Here is a 20461-nt window from a genome sequence, read left to right as displayed (position 1 = left end):
GCCCTTTATATACTCAGGTATTTCCTATCAAGCTGCGATGGTCTCAACCATAAATCACTGTAAAAATATATATATAAAAATATATACATATATATTTAAGAAGGTTTTGAGCAGATTTTATCCAAAACTATACTATAATATATCATTTAAGCTAAATAGCAAAACATAAAACGAGAATAAATTCAAACAAACCATTTAAATTGATTCAAATGTCATCCATGTGTATTTCTGTGCTGGAATCCTGATTTTTGGACACATTTTTTAGAGACATGTATTCCAAAACCTCAACAAAAACACAATGGCAAAATGGCCTGAGGGTAGATAGGACACTGTGCACCTTACGATCTACACACCGTTATAGACATGAAAACATGACAGCAAGCAAGCGTAAAGTGATCAAGAGTGAATCACCACGGTGGTGGTCATTCCATCAGTCACAAGAGGACAGCAAGGCCACAGAAAAAAAAAGCAGAAAATGGACTCCAGTGGAAATAAGACAGAGAAAGCACAGCAGGGACTGGTGCAGACAATCTGAAGAGAAAAAGAGTACACAGTAAACTACAAACTTAAGCATTGGAAATTCTGCTCTTCAAGAGACAGATTAGAACCAAATGAAATAGAATTGTAATTTATTTACTGAGATAAAAGACAGAATATCAGCACTGCACTCACATACAGACAACACTGACCAACCTACTACTGCCCCAAACACACACACACACACTCACACAATTAAGGTGCAGGAAAACACAATGGTAAAAAACAAAAGCACACCTGGACATGCAATCCTGCAGAGACATCCACAAATATACTCAAATAGAAAATCATAAACAAAGCCAGTCTGCATTTACAAATGTATTTTTCAACCATGTAATTTTATTCAAAGACAGTTTTGTTCTTTCTTTTTTTTAAATACAAAAATATCACAAATTATTGACAGCATTGTCCACAGCACTGTACCTGACTTATACTGATGGCAGTGTATAACAAAAACAATTTTACTGATGTCATAAAATTGAGAAAGTTTACTAAGAAATCTTTTCAGTAATGGGACTGAAAGGAAAACACACCATACAATAAATGTGTATAAATAGTTCATAAGACCACAGAACGGTCATAACAGAGCTGTCAAACAGATTATGACCCAGAACAAGACAATATCATATGCTGTGTTCAAATACATGTGGGGGATCGTTGTAAAGCAAAAAAAAAAAAAGAAAAAAAAAAGAGAAAAAAAAAAGAAAAGAAAAAAAGGTCTAGATGCTATACAGTTTAGACATTAATAAACTGAGGATGGATTTCATATTTTATTTTAGAATAGTGCAGTTTTTCAATAATCATCAAAACGCAAAACATTCTGCACAATTCTATTTGGTCTAGCATGGAATTGAATCATGAGATAACGGCATTCACAGATGCGAGAAATCAATTCTGCTCTGAGCTTATCAACTGGAATGCTGAAAGTGATCTCTCTGTGTTTTAACACTTGGGGGTTAGATTAAAGTACTTCTTCTTTGCACTTCCTGCACAAAAGGAAGGCATTATCAATGAGCATTGAATCTCTAGGAATCTAAAACACAATTCGGTACAATTCAACAGAAGTTAGTTACTCTCTAAACATTTCTCTCCAGTGTAACAAGTATTAATTAGGCACCAGAAAGATGTCTGCTAGGCAGATTAGAGAAAATATTTGTCTCTGATAATGTTTAGTCAAGCAATAAAATATTACCAAATATATGAGTTATGCTGCCATGACAAAGTAGCTTGAATGCAGTATAATTGAATAATGTAAAAGAGACAGACGAGTGAAATATAGACAATAAGAGTTTAACTGAAATGTTAAACTGTGTTACGGAGTCGTGACTCAAGCGAGACAGGCAGACATGCTATTTGGTTCAGAAGGAATGCCAAAGTGTGCAAAATAAAGTGTGCATTAAAGCTGCATTATGTGAGGCTTTGGAAAGCTTTTCTCCTTCACTATTCACAGAACTGAGTGAGGGAAATCTGCAGACTGAGGCGATTACTGTACTGACCATAAAACACTGAATCTTGTGTAGCTCTAACCACAACGTCTAGACCTCTACTGCCCTCTGGTGGCAGAGACGAACAGAAAGAAACAACTAAATTTACAGGTGGAATGTAAGCTGATTAATAGACAATTAATTTAGTAATATAATGCTACAAAGATACTGATATCAATACACTCTTTGCTTCCTCCAAAGCTTTTAAGTATTGACCAAGTCTAGGACTTTTCAGAACGAAATGGAGACACTGCAACGTGCTGCACCACAAAATCTGTGGCGTGGAATACTGCAGATCAATAGAACAGAACTGCAAATGAGTGTGCATTTACTGACTCAAACGTTTAGGGGAAAGAGGGGGGAAAAGAGCCTGATGGAGTGAAGGTACTGAAAAAGCGCTTATCACCGTGGCATTGGTTCTGCCTGAAAACTGACACAAAAGCATTTGAGCAAAAATACGTTTATAAAAAAAAACTGAATTAAAAAAAAAAGTTAAATGAAACCCGCTAAAAGGATAAAAACTGTACAGAGTCCATATATTTCCTAGAAAACTAACAAAAATAGATCTGAAACTGTTAAAAAGGGGTACACCATACTTAATTAAATTGTGATTAATGCATATGAAGGCAAATCCCAATAAAGACACAGTATAAGAAAGGTCCAAAATATTGGCTTAAGCTTTGTAATACATTGAGATAACATATATAAAACAATTATGGTTATTTACAAATGATCATGTGCTCATGTACTTAGATTCATATAAAACTATTTCTCTGTTAAAATACACACCCACTGTCCACTTTAATAGGAACTCCTCCTGGTGGTTATCCAATCCAACATGTGGCACCAGCAAAATGCAAAAAATCACGCAGACACAGTTCAAGAGCTACTGTTCACATCAGTATAAAGAAAAAGAATAAAGAAACAATGTGATCTCTGTGGCTACCCGTGGCATGGATGTTGGTGCTAGATGGGCTGGTTTGAGTATTTCAGAAACTGTTGATCTCCTGGGAATTTCACAAACAACAATCTCTAGAGTTTACACTATGACGCAAAAACAAACAAAAAAGAGAGCAACAGTTGTGTGGGTGTAAACACCTTGTTAATAAGAGATATCAAAGGAAAATTGTTTAGAACTGACAGTAAGGATATAGTTTCTAAATAATCACTCTTTACAACCGTGGTGAACAGAAAGGCATCTCAGTATTTCACACAATATCAAACCTTAATGTGGATGGGCGACAAGAACAGGAGACCACACCAGGTTCCACTCCTGTCAGCCAAGAAGAGGAATCTGAGCTATCATAAAACAGAGTGCATTACAGTCTTCCTGTCAGCTCAGACCTGACTGGTTATTCTCATCTGTTCTCTGTCATCAACAAGGTGTTTCAGCCTACAATCTGCTCACAGGATGGAAACTCTAGAAACTCTTGTGTGGGATGTTAACATCAACTGCAGCTCTTGACCTGTACCTGAATGAGTTAGGAACTGTGCTGCTGTCACATTATGGCTGATTGGACAACTGCATAAAAGAGAAGGTACAGTATAAAGGTGTTCCTTTTAAAGTGGACAGTGGGTGTAGGTATATTTGAAATTGAATATAAAGTGAAGAACAAACTGGAATGAGATACTGTCATGGCCCAGAAGAATCACATACTATTTACAGGGCAGAGTTGTATGTCTGTGTGTTTTTAGTGAATGATCCTGCTATCATTTATTGCTACTTATTTCAGAATCCTATATATTGCAGAGTTGGACTGGTCTTTTAAAAGAACTGCATGAGTGCCTGTATGTCTAGTTATTTGGGCAGTACTTGGGAAAGAGGTAGAGGTCTTTGCAGAGTGAACTGGTGAATTCAGACATCTCTTTACAGCGATGGTGTGCTGAACCTGGAGCATGGCCTTCCCTCTCCTTAATTTGGCTATTCACCTACGTAGAAAAAACAAGACAGAATAAAGACTAAACAAAAACATTATCAAACAGAGTTACATGCTGTAGGTTAGACTTTTACAATATAATGTTTATGCAGTGAAGATTGTACACTGGCAAATTAATAAGTACTGTTGACTCAGTTATGTTGTTTTCAGTTATTAATTACCCATAATTTTTAACCACTTAATTTTGGCATGGTACTCATTTTAGATAAAAATTTGTGACAATTGTCTGTTACGTTTCCCTGTTAACGTTCTGCTATTCAGTAGCTTTTTACAATGACATCAAATATGTACTGCAACACCAATATCTACACAGCGGAGTCATTGCTGAACATGTTAATTGTGGAAAAATGTAGTTAGAAGACATTCATTTTGTAGAAAACACAAAATGACAGTACCACAATACTTATTTCTCTCACCGTAAAACCTTTTTGCATATTCTTGTTTCTGTGTGTGTAAAAATGTAATTCTCAACTGTACCCTATATTCCAGAGTATACCACAACGATCGGTGCCTGGGGGCACAAAAAGAGCAAAACTGGCTGTGTTTTCAGGGAGGGAGGTTTGGCATCCTCAATCTATAAATCATAGTGACGTTAACCAATCATAGGTGTCTGTGAGCTCTCGCATTGGATGTGAGAGGTTAAATGAATTTAAAAAGGAAAAATGAGGTGTGCCTTTTATTACCTGCACCAATATATCTGATAAGTGTGTGTCTCTGGCTCTCTGCCTCATAGCTGTGTTGAGTTCCTGAATGAACCATGAGCCTTTCTTTGTGTTCCTCATTGCAGCAGTGCCTATGTTCAGACACACAAGCAGGCACACAAACGAATACATTTAAAAGTGTGAGCACTCTCACATTCAGAACTCTCCATTCAAAAATAAAAGTTAATCATTCACAAAGCAAGTGGTGCCAGATAGAATTGTAGCTGCTGGGTTGCATGTAGAGGAAAAACCTGTTAAAAGATTATGTGGATATCCAAGCACACAACAACACATGCACACAAAAAGATAAATGGATACACACTGAAACCTTTGAGAGTAGCAAAACCGCAGATCATGTCAGATCTCTGGGGAAGTTTCACTCGCAGTCGCTCGCCCTCGCTTATTTCACTTGCTCCGTTCTGTCTGTCATGATTCTCTTCTCTCCCTGCATCCCTCTGTTCACAGCCTGTAGGCTGCATCGCATCATCACCATCTAATTGGTCCACACCACAGTCCATCTCCTCTGAAACAAAATGCTGTAAGAATCAACTCCCTGGTAGCTCTATGTTTACAGCATTCTTTTCAGCATATAACGAGTCATTTTATTTCAGTGTGACCCAGTAAGTGCACCAACCTCCTCTACAGGCCTGAATGAAGAACATTTTTGGCTTGTTTTGAAGCAGGGGACAACGAGAGTTATCCAACCTCTCAAATACCCAGTCCAACTGAAACAGAGAGAGAGAAACACTCAGTGCTGGGCAAATAAAATAACCAATCATTCCAGACCGACAGAATCAGCTATTCTAAACAACTGATTCTACCTGCAGAGATATAAAGACACATCAATGGCATATTCTGTGTTTGAAAACTAATGGCATGCTTGATATTTTTACTTTAGTGGGAAAAAAAAATCTTACTTCAAGCAGCTTCCCATCAACACCGTAAATGGAGCCCTCGACCCCATGAGACAACAAACACACAACACAGCAGTCAGACACAGCATGCTCTGGCTGCTGAGCAAACTGCTCTATACAGGCCTGCATAGCCTGCAAGGCAAACAGCATTATAAATATTTAACACACATTTACACACTATTCTAAAGCAACAATTACAAACTTACCACCTACACCTACAATGAACTGGCTAGTAAAGAAATAAGACAGACCCTATGTATACTTACAGCACTAATTCTTGGTATGTTTGCTAAGACAAAGTGGACTGAGGTGTACCTGGAGAGTGAGATCTTTTTGAAGGCTCACTTTGAAGTCCAGCTCAGTAAAGAGTCTCCTCAGCACCTCCTCATCTACCTCTCCCCCTCTCCGTGTGTCCAGCTCTGATAATTCAGGCTCGAAGTGCACGTTACTCAGCACCAGTGCAAGACCACGTGGACTAGATGTCATTTGGTAGGCCTGAAAAAAAATAAAAAAAAAAGAGTACAGGAAATGTGTAGATGTAACCTCAAATGTAGACCTCACGTAGACCTCAAATGTGTGTGTGTGCATGTGTACCTGTGCACAGTGAGACAGGTAGAACTCCTGTGTGCATGAGAGCACAGCAGTAGTCAGAGGACTGTCAGCATCCAAGCACATCTCCATAGACGCTGAAAGGGCAAAACAAACCATATTATTCTCTACATACTGCAGTAGTGCAAGTTAAACAGGAGTTACTTTAATATCTAAATTACACATCTAACTACCAACAAAGATTGCGTCTGTCTGAATGAAAGTGTGTGTGTGATTTAGAACAAAGAGTAGAGGTGACTCTTGCCAATGCTTTGAATATTTACATGGCTGCTTAATTATTTTCCTGTCTCTATCATTCAAATACACACCCACTCACCTTGGGTGCAAGCTCTTTTAGCACGCACTGCACACTCCTCAGTGGGAAGAGGAAGTTTAGGGTCTACAAACCTCTGCATACAAAAGAACACAAAAGCAGGTCTGAGTTTAAAATAGTTAAGCTAGCTGTCGTTCTAAACTGATTTAGCTATTTGTTCACCTCTCACATAAATCAATTTCTGATGTATGAATACCATGTATTATGGGTTTGAAGGCTCATTATTGTTTGAAATCTTTTGTCTGTTGGTTCTCTGACTCACTCATGATTACCAGGGTCTTTAGGTGTGGCACTGTGAAGTTGAGCAAGTGTTTCCTATCTCAAGGAACTGCCTTCGTACTTACACATTTATGCAACTAACACGGATCTATGAGTAAGGGTGTTAAACTAGGATTAGACACCCTGTGTTCATTAATTTGTCTTCACTGGAAAATAAACGACAAAGAATGATTGCAGACCAATAAACTCACTCTCTGAGAACAGATATGAGAAAAGTGTTGGTCACTGATTAACAAAGGAATTGTAGTCACCAGGGTTACAGCTAATGCATAACATCATCATAAATCTAGCTTGTACTGTAAGGTACTGACAAACTAAATTTAGACTTATACTTTATACTCTAGACTTATACTTTTATACTTTGCTGTATAGTAAGTTCATGCTTTTTAAATTGATAAAAGAATAAAGAAAAAAAACAATGCTTATTTGATAAGATGATAAGTATGTTTCCCATAAGACCTGAATCGTATGGATCAGACATGCATGAACAAAAAAAACCTCAGAAATTAATTAAGCATTTCTGCTTTTTACATGCTTCACCTCCTGGTCTTTCCTTTTCTTAGCAGGTGAGCTGTCCTGTGTGAAAGAGATTTCACTCTCACTCTGTGTAGGTGAGTCCTGCAACCAAATTTGTGCAACACTTTTGTTACAAACATGCTCTTTCCTCTGGAATTTGTACCTCTCTAAACAAGTGCAAAACTTGCTATTAAAGTGTATGCTGTTTTCTCACCTCTCTGAACCTAATAAGCAAGCTGGAGAGGTGCTCCTGCTGTGTCTCTTTAAGAGCCGTGCAGAACGTCCTGAAAGCTCGGGGGCCACGTTTCGGGAGTAACATCAACAAACGCCAGCTCCTCCTTTGGGATGTTGTCTCTGCCTGCAAGATTCAAATTATGACATGAATAACACCCTCTTACTACAGATACTCGGATTTGATTTTCATCCATAAAGACTTAAAAATCAACCATCTTTATAAATCAATGACTGTCCATAGACAAGCACTGAATGTATGGTCAGATATAATCAATGATTTGGGCAGTCATTAATTGAAATAACCAGTACATTAAACACATTAACTAGGCCTACGCTGCAGCTTCCCAGCCCTGGTCCTGGAATGTCTCCTGTCCAAAACCTTCTCCAGTGTTTCCACGCTCTCAAAATACCTCATTCAATTACCACCCCCTACTGATTAGACATGTATGTGTTGATAGCAAGGAAGCACTATAATGTTTATGACAGGGTTGGAATCCTGGGACCTAGGCCATAATGCCTGAGTGGACATTAAACATAATAATAAAATAATTAAAGCCTCTTGACTCGAACATCTCAAGTAGAAGGCAATTAGAGATGGATATTGTCATGATATTTTGAATGGTGTTGGGATCATTTTTTGCACTCTGCTTACAGATCCTGCAGTGCAACAGAAACCAGATCCCTTACCTTGACCTGGTATTTCACTGACAGCTGATAAATTACAAAATATGCCCTGAAACCCTTATCTCTGTCTCTACCTTTAAGTTCAGTTTAACGTCTTTACCCAAGTACTGTGTACATGAATTGCACAATCTGCTAAAATGCCTATAATTCAATGCCTGCAATATTAAGTTAATCCTTACCAGAATGGTTTCTGCCATGCTCTCTGTGAGAATGTCTTCAGCCTGCAGATACTGAATGAGCAACTCGTCCACCACCAGTTCTCTACAAAGTGCCACTGAGTTTTTCCTCAGGGCCGCCTTGTCTATATCTTTCATGCCACACCCCCCGAGCATGGTGCTGTGGAGTGGAGGGAATATGGTTAAAGAACACAGACAGACAGACAAACAGACAGACAAACAGACAGACAAACAGACAGACAAACAGACAGACAAACAGACAGACAAACAGACAGAAAAACAGACAGAAAAACAGACAGAAAAACAGACAGACACACAGGCAGGCAGACAGGCAGGCAGACAGACAGGGAAAGACAGACAGGCAAACAGACAGACAGGCAAACAGACAGCCAGACAGATAGATAGATAGACAAGCAGACAGACAGACAGGCATAGACAGGCAGGAAGACAGACTTGAAACTATGCTGACAGTGAACTGAGACCATACAATCCCAGCTATATAAATACATTCACTAGCTAGTTAGATGCAAAAGCTCGAATAACATCCTGTAAGCACTCAGAAAGAAACTTTTACATTGATGCACTGTTTAAATATCTCGATACTCTGTTATTATATATAGCATTTTATGTCGCATTATAATGTCATTTAATTGGATATAAAAATGTCTTACCGTGTTTTTTGTTCACTAATCCACGTCTAGTATCAGAGAATAACCCTCCTTTAGGTAAATGTAGCACTGACACAGATGTGCTGAACGGCTCACCAACAGGAATAGCAACTTTTTTGCAGTAACCTACTCCCTCAAGTTAGCTAGCAATATGTTTCCTTAGCTAGTTAAAACATAGACATCCACCAAAACAAAAAAAAAACAAAACTCGCTTTGTATAAGGAGACACAATTCAGTATACACGTCTGAAACGTTTACTATCTTTTTGTTTTCTGTCGCACGCGAAAGCTAATTAGCAATTCCTGTTTACAGTTAGCTAGCCACAAGCTAAAGGCTAGGCAAAGTTAAAGCTAGCTCAAAAACAAAAAAGGGAAAGAAAACAATGCACAGCTAACGACTCGTTAGCGGTCTGTATTAACACAATGCATTACATTACACAGAGTCACTGTATCTAATACTGAATACTAACGGATTCGTCATTAAACAGAAACGGACACGAAAAAGTTGTTCTGAGTTACGGGGAAAATAGTTTTAAAAAAATAATTGACAGTACAAGGATTGTCCTGGAGCAACTTCCGCGCCAATAGACAGCGAATGAGAATTTTCTCCTCCTTCTTCTTTCAGGACAGGTTAAAACACACAGCGCGTTATTACTGCCACATACTGGCGTTATAAATAAGGATAAATAACGAGGGTCGGTGTGATGTGACCTGGCAGAGAACAGTTAACACTCTGAAGTGTGTTTGTTTCCTCTTATACCACAACATTTTGACAACAATTACGATATGTCATTTATTAACGACCAACACGTCTTTCACACGTTTCATTTCATAGTTATTGTTGAAAAACATAAACATTTTGAAATCTTGTCCATTTTTGATGAGCCTGTGTCCACTGAAGCTTCTGGTCTTTGTGAAAACCAAATTGATCTGAGATGCTCATGTAGTTAGCATCTCAGATTATCCGAGTTACTCTGATTTAATCTCAATTATTCTTCTTTGTCCCTACAGAAATTAAGATTCATCAGACCAGGCTTTGTTTTTCAAGTCTTTTCACAGAATCTGTGAACACTGCAGTCCCAGCTTTCAGTTCATTGTATACAATACAACTAAATTTAGCTGGCAACTCTCAGACAACAACAAAGGCATCTAATTATAAAACTTTATATTATATTATAATTTAATATATATAACTTAATATATATTTTAATATATATAACATTATATTAAAAAGTTTTTTTAATGAAAGAGATGGATTAGGAATAAATGAGCGCACATGATTTGAATGTAGAGTATTGTTCAAAATAATAGATAATACAGTATTGTTCAAAATAATAGCAGTACAATGTGACTAACCAGAATAATCCAGGTTTTTAGTATATTTTTTATTGCTACATGGCAAACAAGTTACCAGTAGGTACAGTAGATTCTCAGAAAACAAACAAGACCCAGCATTCATGATATGCATGCTCCTAAGGCTGTGCAATTGGGCAAAAGTGTGGCATTCAATCACTGAGGTCATCAATTTTGTGAAAAAACAGGTGTTAATCAGGTGGCCCCTATTTAAGGATGAAGCCAGCACTTGTTGAACATGCATTTGAAAGCCTGAGGAAAATGGGTCGTTCAAGACATTGTTCAGAAGAACAGCGTACTTTGATTAAAAAGTTGATTGAAGAGGGGAAAACCTATAAAGTGGTGCAAAAAATTATAGGCTGTTCAGCTAAAATGATGTCCAATGGCTTAAAATGGAGAGCAAAACCAGAGAGACATCGAAGAAAACAGAAGACAACCATCAAAATGGATCAAAGAATAACCAGAATGGCAAAGGTTCAGCCAATGATAGCTCCAGGATGATCAAAGACAGTCTGGAGTTACCCAAGTAAGTACTGTGACAGTTAGAAGACGTCTGTGTGAAGCTAATCTATTTTCAAGAATCCCCCGCAAAGTCCCTCTGTTAAAAAAAGGCATGTGCAGAAGAGGTTACAATTTGCCAAAGAACACATCAACTGGCCTAAAGAGAAATGGAGGAACATTTTGTGGACTGATGAGAGTAAAATTGTTCTTTTTGGGTCCAAGGGCAACAGACAGTTTGTGAGACGACCCCCAAACTCTGAATTCAAGCCACAGTACACAGTGAAGACAGTGAAGCATGGTGGCGCAAGCATCATGATATGGGCATGTTTCTCCTACTATGGTGTTGGGCCTATTTATCATATACCAGGGATCATGGATCAGTTTGCATATGTCAAAATACTTGAAGAGGTCATGTTGCCTTATGCTGAAGAGGACATGAACTTGAAATGGTTGTTTTAACAAGACAATGACCCCAAACACACTAGTAAATGAGCAAAGTCTTGGTTCCAAACCAACAAAATTAATGTTATGGAGTGGCCAGCCCAATCCCCGGACCTTAATCCAATCGAGAACTTGTGGGGTGATATCAAAAATGCTGTTTCTGAAGCAAAACCAAGAAATATAAATGAATTGTGGAATGTTGTTAAAGAATCATGGAGTGGAATAACAGCTGAGAGGTGCCACAAGTTGGTTGACTCCATGCCACACAGATGTGAAGCAGTTTTAAAAAACTGTGGTCATACAACTAAATAATCCTAGAAACAAAAAACGTTTGTACAAAATAGTTCTGAGTTTGTACAGTCAACGGCAGACACTGCTATTTTTTTGAACACACCCCTTTCAACTAATTGCCCAATTGCACAGCCTTACGAGCGTGCATATCATGAATGCTGGGTCTTGTTTGTTTTCTGAGAATCTACTGCACCTACTGCTAACCTGTTTGCCATGTAGCAATAAAAAATATACTAAAAACCTGGATTATTCTGGTTAGTCACATTGTACTGCTATTATTTTGAACAATACTGTATTATCAAGATGTATATATTGCAGATAGTGTAAAATGTTGGAGTGCATCCTGAGGTGTATATATTGCATATTTTAGAAAGTGACATGGTGCATTGTAGTGTGTTGAAGAATAATGATTTAATGATGACGCCGGACTACGTTTGCAGTTGGCTAGGTTTATGAGCTCAGTGCCTAAGATGCTGGCACTTGTGCTGATAGCATACACTGTGAAACCATATGTGATCGAAGTTCACCATGAGCTGTGTGGGTAGTCTGGCCTGTTTCTGTAAGAAGTATAGATTTTGTTGTGCTTTCTTCACCACGCTCCCAAGAATTTCACTCACCAAGGCACATGTGCTGTGGTGATGTGACAATAAAAGTGACTTGACTTGAACAGTGTTGATGGACCATATGAGGTCCTTTATCATGTAGACTCCAAGGAAATTCTCAATCATGATTAGTTCATTTTATAAATGACTAGGTGTACTGTTTTTTATAATAAAGCGCTCTGTGATTGTATTTGTTGTGTGTATCACTCATTAAAAGGGAGGATGACTGAGAATAAGATGAAGAGAACTAAGTAAATACTCATCATATATTTGCAAACTAATAAAAACTGTTTCTGTTGTTTTAAATATATTACTACAAATTTTTGTGATTGGTAAAACTGCATATTGGTAAAACTGCAACATATCGATGTGCAGCTCATAGCAAATTGTAAACAGCAAACAGGCTGATCATCAAAAGCTTTATTCAATCTAATTTCACTGCAGCATAAAAAAGTCAGTTTATATTCAGTTTGGATGAACAGACTTTCATAAACTTGTCAAAATTTACAAAACATTTTGAGTTGTACCATGTGATTATGACTACTGCAAATTAGTCATATTAGTAGTTTGTATGCTAATCTGTTGATACAGTCTGACACAGAACCAGGTTCCTAGAAACAGACAGAGCTCTGGTCTTATATTGGAACCCTTTTCCCAGATACTGTTTTAGTTATGAGGAGAGGGGGATGTAAGCCATTAAACTATATTATGAGTACATAAGCAAGTATTTTGTTATACCAAATTTAAAAGAACATCACGGTTCAATAAAGCTTAAGTGCAAACACTGTCACTATTATATAACTTTGGAAGTGCTTTTTTTAAGGTCTAATTTGTTTTAAATTTTATTCTATTTTGTGCAGATATTCACAGTACAATCCTCCTCTCATAATTGTACCAAGTTCTTATTTAAATGCCTAAAAGGAGAAACAGAACTGATAATTCCACAAATACTTGCAATTAACAAATAGGCTTGCTTTCCAGATACATTTTTCCAACGTATTTTTTCCAAATTTCAACGGATAGTCTTTAGTCAAAGAGTAAACCTTGTCATTTAAAGACATTCATCCTTAGAATTTTCATTATCACATACAGTGCCATCCTCCCCATTGGCTTATCAGCCTTCCTCACAGAAACATTCATAATAATATTTAATATTATATATTAAAAAAAGTGTAATTCATTGTACACTTTACAATGTACAAGTATACTTTAGTGCTGCAGTGTGTTTTCCAGTGTTTTCATTCACTCAGAGCCACAAACTGAATCACTCCCTGCCATATCAGTGGCCCACAGTAACACCAGAATGCAGAAGTAACCGTTAAATCAATGTAGTCCATATTTACAGTTAGGAACGCCTGGTGGGGCAGAAGCAGTGCATTAATATCAAATATTGACTGAAAATAACAAGTAATAATAAACCACTTAGCCAATCCATAATGATACAATCTGTAGGCTTCTTTAGGCATAAATAGAATTTGAATGATGAAATGTGTGTGCACAGGTCTACTATCAAAAACTGTAAAGAAACATAATTATTTATACATCTTTTTGGATAAATGACAATTGTAAAGTTTGTCCAAAACAAAACACACAAATCAAAAGCTGTTAACAGTTTTGCTGCATATTTTCAAATTTACAAAGAGTAACATAAAATGTTTTTGAAGCTCAGCACTTTCTTGTAAATGTCTAAGAGCAATATAGGAAATGCATAAAGATAAGTGCATTAAACAACTGACACACAGAGAAGCCTTCCTGGCCTACACCTGGACAACCCAGTGTTCAGCTCACTCGATTACATGCCATGATCACATTGGAAGTAAATGGTCATCTCTTTCCTCTGGCTCTTCTAAAGTCTCAGCAGTAACGCCCCTATAAGTGGGTGGCTCTTCTCTGCTGCCACGGGAGCGGCACACAAAGTCACATCCATCCTGTAAAAGTACAGATGTATATATCATGTTCACTTCATTATATAACTCTAGTTTGTGATGAGAAGGAGGCATGTCATATTTATCCTGGCAGTCTCTGATGTGTACAAGTATAGTTACAGTCTAAATATAGTACCACTTAAACAATTGAGTCCTGAACAAAGTACTGAACTGCTTGCCTGTTATTATTGCCAGAGCGTTATTAACACTATTATACTGCACGCTGTTATTATATCTTTAGGTTCTCTACCTGCTCTGGTTTACCTTCATTCTCCCCAAGTGCCTGTCAGCTCAAAGCAGTCTGGCTTTTCTTTTCTTCCATTTATCATCACTGCATTTCTGTCCCAAGAACTGCTGCTTACTAGAGGCTTTTTGTTTTTCCACAGAATTGTGTGTGAACTCTAGAGACTTATGTAAAGTATGTAAACACCTGAGGATCAATACAACAGTTAATGCTACTGCGATACCATTTCCCCCACATTCTGATGTTTGACGTAAATATTTACTGAAGTGCTTTACCTGTACCTACACAAACTTGGAACCTACACGGTGCCAATTCCTTATGGCCGGCTGATTTTGTTAAAGCATGAATGAACAGTGATGTGTGTGAATCTAAAAAAAGGATCTGGTAATCCCACAGCATTTATAAAGCATTTTACTTTAGTCACATACAGAGATTTAACTCTATTGTTGATAGAATTTGAATTTCCTATCCTGCCCTTTTAGGGTATCTGTGTGTAATGGAGAGGCAAACTTTATTAACGCATGTTCACAGCATAATCTTGAAGCTATTAAACTCCATGACACTCAGCAGCAGCTCACTGGTCAAAAGATGATTTAATGTAGGACTCAGACAGCCTTTATCAGAATGCCTTGATAGGTTTTAGCACAGACCTCCTCACCATATATAGACAGTTAGAAAAATAGGAAAAACGGATACAGTGCTTAGTTTGCTTAGTATAAATATTCAGCTTTTCCACATTTTGTAGTGCTACAACCTGGAACACATAAATCTACACAAAAGATCCCAAAATAGTTTGCAAACTTACTTACAGGTAAAAAGATGTTATGTTGGGACACGTATTCAGTCCTGTTGCTATACATACTTACACAAAGTACTTTAAAATAAAATTATGGGAAAATAGTAAATAAATATGAAATACTGTATATACACAGTTTTTGAATAATCTTTTCAGTTATGTGTTTTAAGCATTTTCCGATTAATGACTTTACTGTCATTTAAAAAAAAAAATAAAAAAAAGAGAGAGAAAGAGAGACTTACAGCTGACAAGTTGCCTATTTCTGACCAAAACCCTTTGTTTGGAAACTGTTCAACTCCTTTTGCTCCAACAATCAATCGCTGGTAGAGAAATCCACATATGAGGTAGACAGCCAAGCATGAGCAGCAACTAAAAAAATAAAAGCATAAATAAAAATCACATTGCTGACATTGTTAGAATATTTAACCATTTAAACATGAAAATTGTACAACATTTTCCTCCTACTGCCTTAATACCATAACTGTCATGTTTAGACTGCTTTGATACTGACTACTATACTCACACAATGAGAAGTATGGATCCAGTGCTGAGTCTGGATTCAATCTCAGGACACACGGCACTGCTGTCCAACTCGAACAAGTAAAAACAATCAGTGCCCCTCTCTCTGTCCTCCAGAACCACTGACAGCTGTCCCTAAAGCAGAAAAAAAATGAAAGATATTGTATGAACAAGACAGCATGGGCACTGAAGCAATAATAGTGAATAATTAACCCCAGTTTCAGAGACAATCAAAAAGGAAAAACATTCTCTCTCTTTTTACAGTGCACTGCTGGTAAATGAACACACTTGTGGTGTATTTCAGTACAGTAGGATGTAGTATATCTTAATGTGGATGGCATTTTGCTTCCTTTCAACTGATATAACTTGCAGTGAAATGAAAACCCAGCCTACTGCTCCTTAAACAGTGCAAGAGACTAAATGAAAAATAATTTTCATAGAAATAATAAAAGATAAGAATAATATGGAAAAGAAAAAAATGCTTAACTATCATGTGCATTTACAGGTTACATGGAAGAGTGAAAAGTGAACATGACCATTATGAAAAGGAAAATGTTCCTGTACGTTTAATTAAAAAAAAAGCACAACCTTCATTATGCTGCATAACCTACATTTATCTAAAAGGCCAATGCATGTAACACATTTACCTTTTGCACTATTTGATATGCAGGAGGTTGTGGAAGAACTCTACAATCAGCTTGGACCACTTGGCTCATTAACACTAGCACAGTGAAGCACTGACATAAGAACTCAGTCGCTGCTTTTAATTTTTAGCATAAAGCTTCATTTGTGTGACTGCAACGTTGACACCCCTTTCCTCTTGCCTTCCTTCCCTATTAATCAGGTCACCCACTACACACTTGCAATCTGTTCCCTAAAGTATGTTGTTCAAATCTACAGAAAGAGCAGAAATAAACAAAAAAGAGCATAACTACTTTAAGAAAGAAAAATGTCTGAATGAGAGGCTACCAGAGTTTTCGTTCTGTCGCAGGAAATCATGATCATGGCTTTCCTGGACTCCTGTGAACAATGCTCATGATATTTCTCCCCACCCAGGTAGAACAGCAATATCCAGTCAGCTGTAGGGAGGGGAAAAAATAGACAGCTACATCCATATTCACTGATGTAATCATGTAGACAAGGAAATAGTTCATAATAGACATAGATATTTCCTGCAAAATGAAATACACTACGTGTCTAATCGAGCGTTTATATTTAGTGGTGCAATAAGTACATTTATTGTAGCAAATTAGAAATTAAAAAGCACTAATTCTACCTGCATTTGTGTTGTGCGCATGTGATTAACAAATGAATACTCACTTCCTCTGACAGCCTGTGTTAAACTGTAATTCCCAATAAGCACTTTCTTGCCTTCCTTGTCCCTTTGAATCACTCCTGCATCTTTCATCCCGTCTGCATCACCACACACCTGGAACACGTACGTGTACTCCTCATTTTCCACTTTGGATGTAGTTGTAAAACTATTGAAAGTGGAGAAAAAACACTGACTCTTATGCAAATCTCTTGGATAAGGATCACTTCATGTATGACTAGAAACCATTACTTACTTCTGATTGGTGAGTGGCTCCAGGAAACTGAGCACTTTTCTCTCTGATTTATTTTCCTGGACCAAACGGCACCTCTTTGTGTTCTCACTTGCTTGTGCTGAAGTGGCCATCAGGACAAAAAAAGCGAGCAATCTCCAACATATCAGCTGGGCCATGACTAAAACCATAAGCAGAAATATGCATTAGGTAGTTTAACCGATATGTCACAAGATTTAACCACACAATACAAAGAAGTTCAGGAAGTAAAGTTAAAAACCAACAATAACAAAAAAAAAAAAAAAAACCTGCACTAGAAGTCACCAATCACACATTAAACGTTTATTTTAACCTTAAGAACCAACAACAAATCTTGTTACAGGGAGGTCTTAGTAAAGAGAAGCTCATTATTTATTATTTTACAGCTTTCCAAATTGGCTCCAAATTGGCCCCAAATTGCCAAAAGGACAAACATGAGCTAGACAGCATGTCATAATGATGTACACACTTAAAAGACAATACCTACAAGAACATACCCTTTTCAAGCTGATGTATAAGACACGATGGAGCAATATGAAAGTAAACTAGCTGAAGCTGACCAGGTGACTTTAGGTAGCTTTACAGCAAGTTCCTGTTTCCTGGCTAGCGAGCTAGTTACAGATAAAGTAGATCTTACAGCGCCGAAAACGGTGCACACAAAGGCATTCGTGCGCGATAAAGAAACAAAAAAGCGGATAGAAATGATGTCCAGCCAGGTCGCTGTAACGCAACAGTTCAAACCTCGTAACAGAAGAAAACACTCATGATTCAGTGCTTTATTCCTAAAGGCGGAAGTGAAACCGAGCCACTGAGCCACGTGATTCCTCACGAGGCGAAACGCTGTGTTACCAGCAGGAGGTTTGAGTTACAGAGTCAGTTTAGGGCACGTAAATGTGTGTGATTCTTACAGTGTGCCAAATTTGTAAATAATAAATAATAATAAACTCGTGTAAATATATAACAATAAAATTTTATTTAAATTTGCTTCACGTGGCCAATTAAATCGCTTTGCCCCATAGACTCACTATACCTTTGCTTCATTTAATAATATTCATTATGGAATGTAACACTTGCATATATATAGATGAATATATAGATTTAACTATATTAAACTTTAACCTGATAGCCTCATGGTTAAGGTGTTGGACTACTGATCAGTAGGTCATGAGTTCAAATCGCAGCTCCACTTCTGGGGCCCCTGAGCAAGGCCCTTGTCCCTCAATTGTTCAGTATAGTAAAATAATAATAAATAAATAATGTAAGTCACTCTGGATAAGGGTGTCTGCTAAATGCCAAAAAAAAAATGTAAAGGATTTCAATAGTAACTTCAGGAAGGTTCCTTTTTAACACAGAAGTACTTATTAATTGTCTCATTTTCTTCTATCCTCTGGCAAAACTGTAAGACAGAATGTTACAGCCTGGTAAATCATGACATACATATCAAAAAAGAATTTCACCACAGGGACCTTTGTTCAATCACACAGTATGGTTACATTTACAGCATTTTGCAGATGAATTTATCCAGAGCAACTTACATTATTTCATTTTTTTTATACAACTGAGCGTTAAGGGCCTTGCTCAGGGGCCCAACAGTGGCAGCTTAGGTGACGTGGGATTCAAACTCATGACCTTCTGGTCAGTAGTCCAACACCTTAACCACTAGGCTCCCACATGCCCCTGGTTACTAACCTAAATCGCTTTTGGAGCACTTTTCTGAAACCTACATATTTAGCTTCACTTTTTTGTTTAACCCAGTCTGGCTTCCAACAACCTGCCAATAAATGCAGAGCAGTGTTAACAGTGTTAATGTCAGAAGCATTAAAATGAATGTCCAATTAACACCAATCAAGAACTTTCAAGTCCGACATTTCATTCAATCTCAGAGCTCAACTTTTCCTGACTTACCACCTACTTCACTATTGGATAAAATTCTACAATCTCCTACTTCTCTTAAAGGTCAAATTGCAGCAATACATAAGACGATTATGTCCTCAAATGATTTTTTAATTGACAGAATAAGAGGTGAGTGGGTAAAGGACACAGGAAGGGAAATACCTGATGAAATTTGGGACGAGGCTCTTACTAGAGTAAATCGATCAACCTCTTGTGCACGCCTCAGCCTTATACAACTTAAAGTCCTCCATCGTGCCTACTACACAAAATGTAGACTTTCAAAAATTTACCCAAATGTTGATGATTTATGCGATCGATGTAAAGGTGACAAGGTAGACCATTTTCATATGTTTTGGGCTTGTGAAAAGTTGAGTGACTATTGGACATGCATATTCAAAACATTAAATGAGGCCTTTGGTTTGAATATAAAACCCAGTGCTAAAGTTGCTATTTTTGGAGTACCAGAACACGGAGTATTACTGACAAATAAAGTAAAAAACGTTATTGCTTTTGCCACCTTATTAGCGAGAAAAAGAATATTATTGGAGTGGAAGTCAGCAAGCTCGCCTAAAGCCTCAATGTGGTTATGTGATCTAGTATCATACTTAAAATTAGAGAAAATTAAATATTTAATGAAAAGATCTGTCCAAGGTTTTTATAAGACATGGCAACCCATCATTACATATTTTGAGAAGATGAAGACTCTCCCACTCACTGATCAATGTTAAATATTATCACCAATTGGAGTTTTGTTAATTGTGTACGGACCACGAACATGTCAGGAAACTTTTATTATTGGCTATGTATTTGCGTATTTATTTATTTATTTTATTTTATTTTATTTTATTTTATTTTATTTTATTTTATTTTATTTATTTATTTTTATTATTAGTATAATTATTGTGTTAACCTTTACGTAATGTATGGTTAATTACTTTGGCGGAAAGGGCTATAAAGGGGGGAAAAGCTATAACTGAACTGTATCAAACTTTTTGTTAATGCTTTGAAAAAGTTTATAAATAAATGTTTAAAAAAAAAAAAAAAAACACCAATCAAGAAGTGAATTATAATATAAATATGAATTGGTCACACCAGTTTCTTTCATCTGGAACCTGTCATAATAGTTTGAGAATACAAAAGGAACACATTTAAGCAAGTTTACCTGATTATATTTGCTTGATTTCACTTCTGTTCCGGGATTCAAAGGTGCCTCATCAGTAGACAGATTCACTTATCAGCTTCTGAGCTTTGAGCTGGATGCA

At 37.1% G+C, this 20461-nt stretch overlaps 2 protein-coding genes across 5 annotated transcripts; both read right to left on the bottom strand.

Moving 5' to 3' along the window:
- Positions 1-856: 856 nt before the first annotated feature.
- Positions 857-9637, bottom strand: casp2 (caspase 2, apoptosis-related cysteine peptidase). 2 transcript variants are annotated; one of them, XM_060870189.1, is made up of 12 exons: positions 9056-9637; positions 8388-8544; positions 7505-7648; positions 7315-7392; positions 6499-6571; positions 6168-6259; positions 5889-6068; positions 5577-5705; positions 5294-5384; positions 4982-5182; positions 4642-4751; positions 857-3950 (listed from the first exon to the last, which is right to left on the bottom strand). In XM_060870189.1, exons 2-12 carry the CDS (start codon positions 8538-8540, stop codon positions 3816-3818), a joined length of 1386 nt encoding a protein of 461 aa, XP_060726172.1. In that variant the 5' UTR covers positions 8541-8544; positions 9056-9637; the 3' UTR covers positions 857-3815. The 2 variants fall into 2 exon arrangements, with proteins under 2 accessions (XP_060726172.1, XP_060726173.1); XM_060870190.1 differs by having other exon boundaries at positions 4988-5182; positions 9056-9635.
- A 3007-nt stretch (positions 9638-12644) lies between these two features.
- m6pr (mannose-6-phosphate receptor (cation dependent)) lies at positions 12645-20448 on the bottom strand. Of its 3 annotated transcripts, none has more exons than XM_060870186.1 (7): positions 20362-20448; positions 17292-17448; positions 17044-17204; positions 16693-16802; positions 15728-15858; positions 15447-15573; positions 12645-14167 (listed from the first exon to the last, which is right to left on the bottom strand). In XM_060870186.1, exons 2-7 carry the CDS (start codon positions 17444-17446, stop codon positions 14045-14047), a joined length of 807 nt encoding a protein of 268 aa, XP_060726169.1. In that variant the 5' UTR covers positions 17447-17448; positions 20362-20448; the 3' UTR covers positions 12645-14044. The 3 variants fall into 3 exon arrangements, with proteins under 3 accessions (XP_060726169.1, XP_060726170.1, XP_060726168.1); XM_060870187.1 differs by lacking the exon at positions 20362-20448 and adding an exon at positions 17790-18107; XM_060870185.1 differs by lacking the exon at positions 20362-20448 and adding an exon at positions 17804-18106.
- Between the last annotated feature and the right edge of the window lie 13 nt (positions 20449-20461).

Source organism: Tachysurus vachellii, chromosome 5, assembly GCF_030014155.1.
Source record: "Tachysurus vachellii isolate PV-2020 chromosome 5, HZAU_Pvac_v1, whole genome shotgun sequence".
Classification (NCBI taxonomy): domain Eukaryota; kingdom Metazoa; phylum Chordata; class Actinopteri; order Siluriformes; family Bagridae; genus Tachysurus; species Tachysurus vachellii.
Note: the sequence above shows the minus strand (reverse complement) of the source record. Positions and strands in the feature narration are given on the sequence as shown.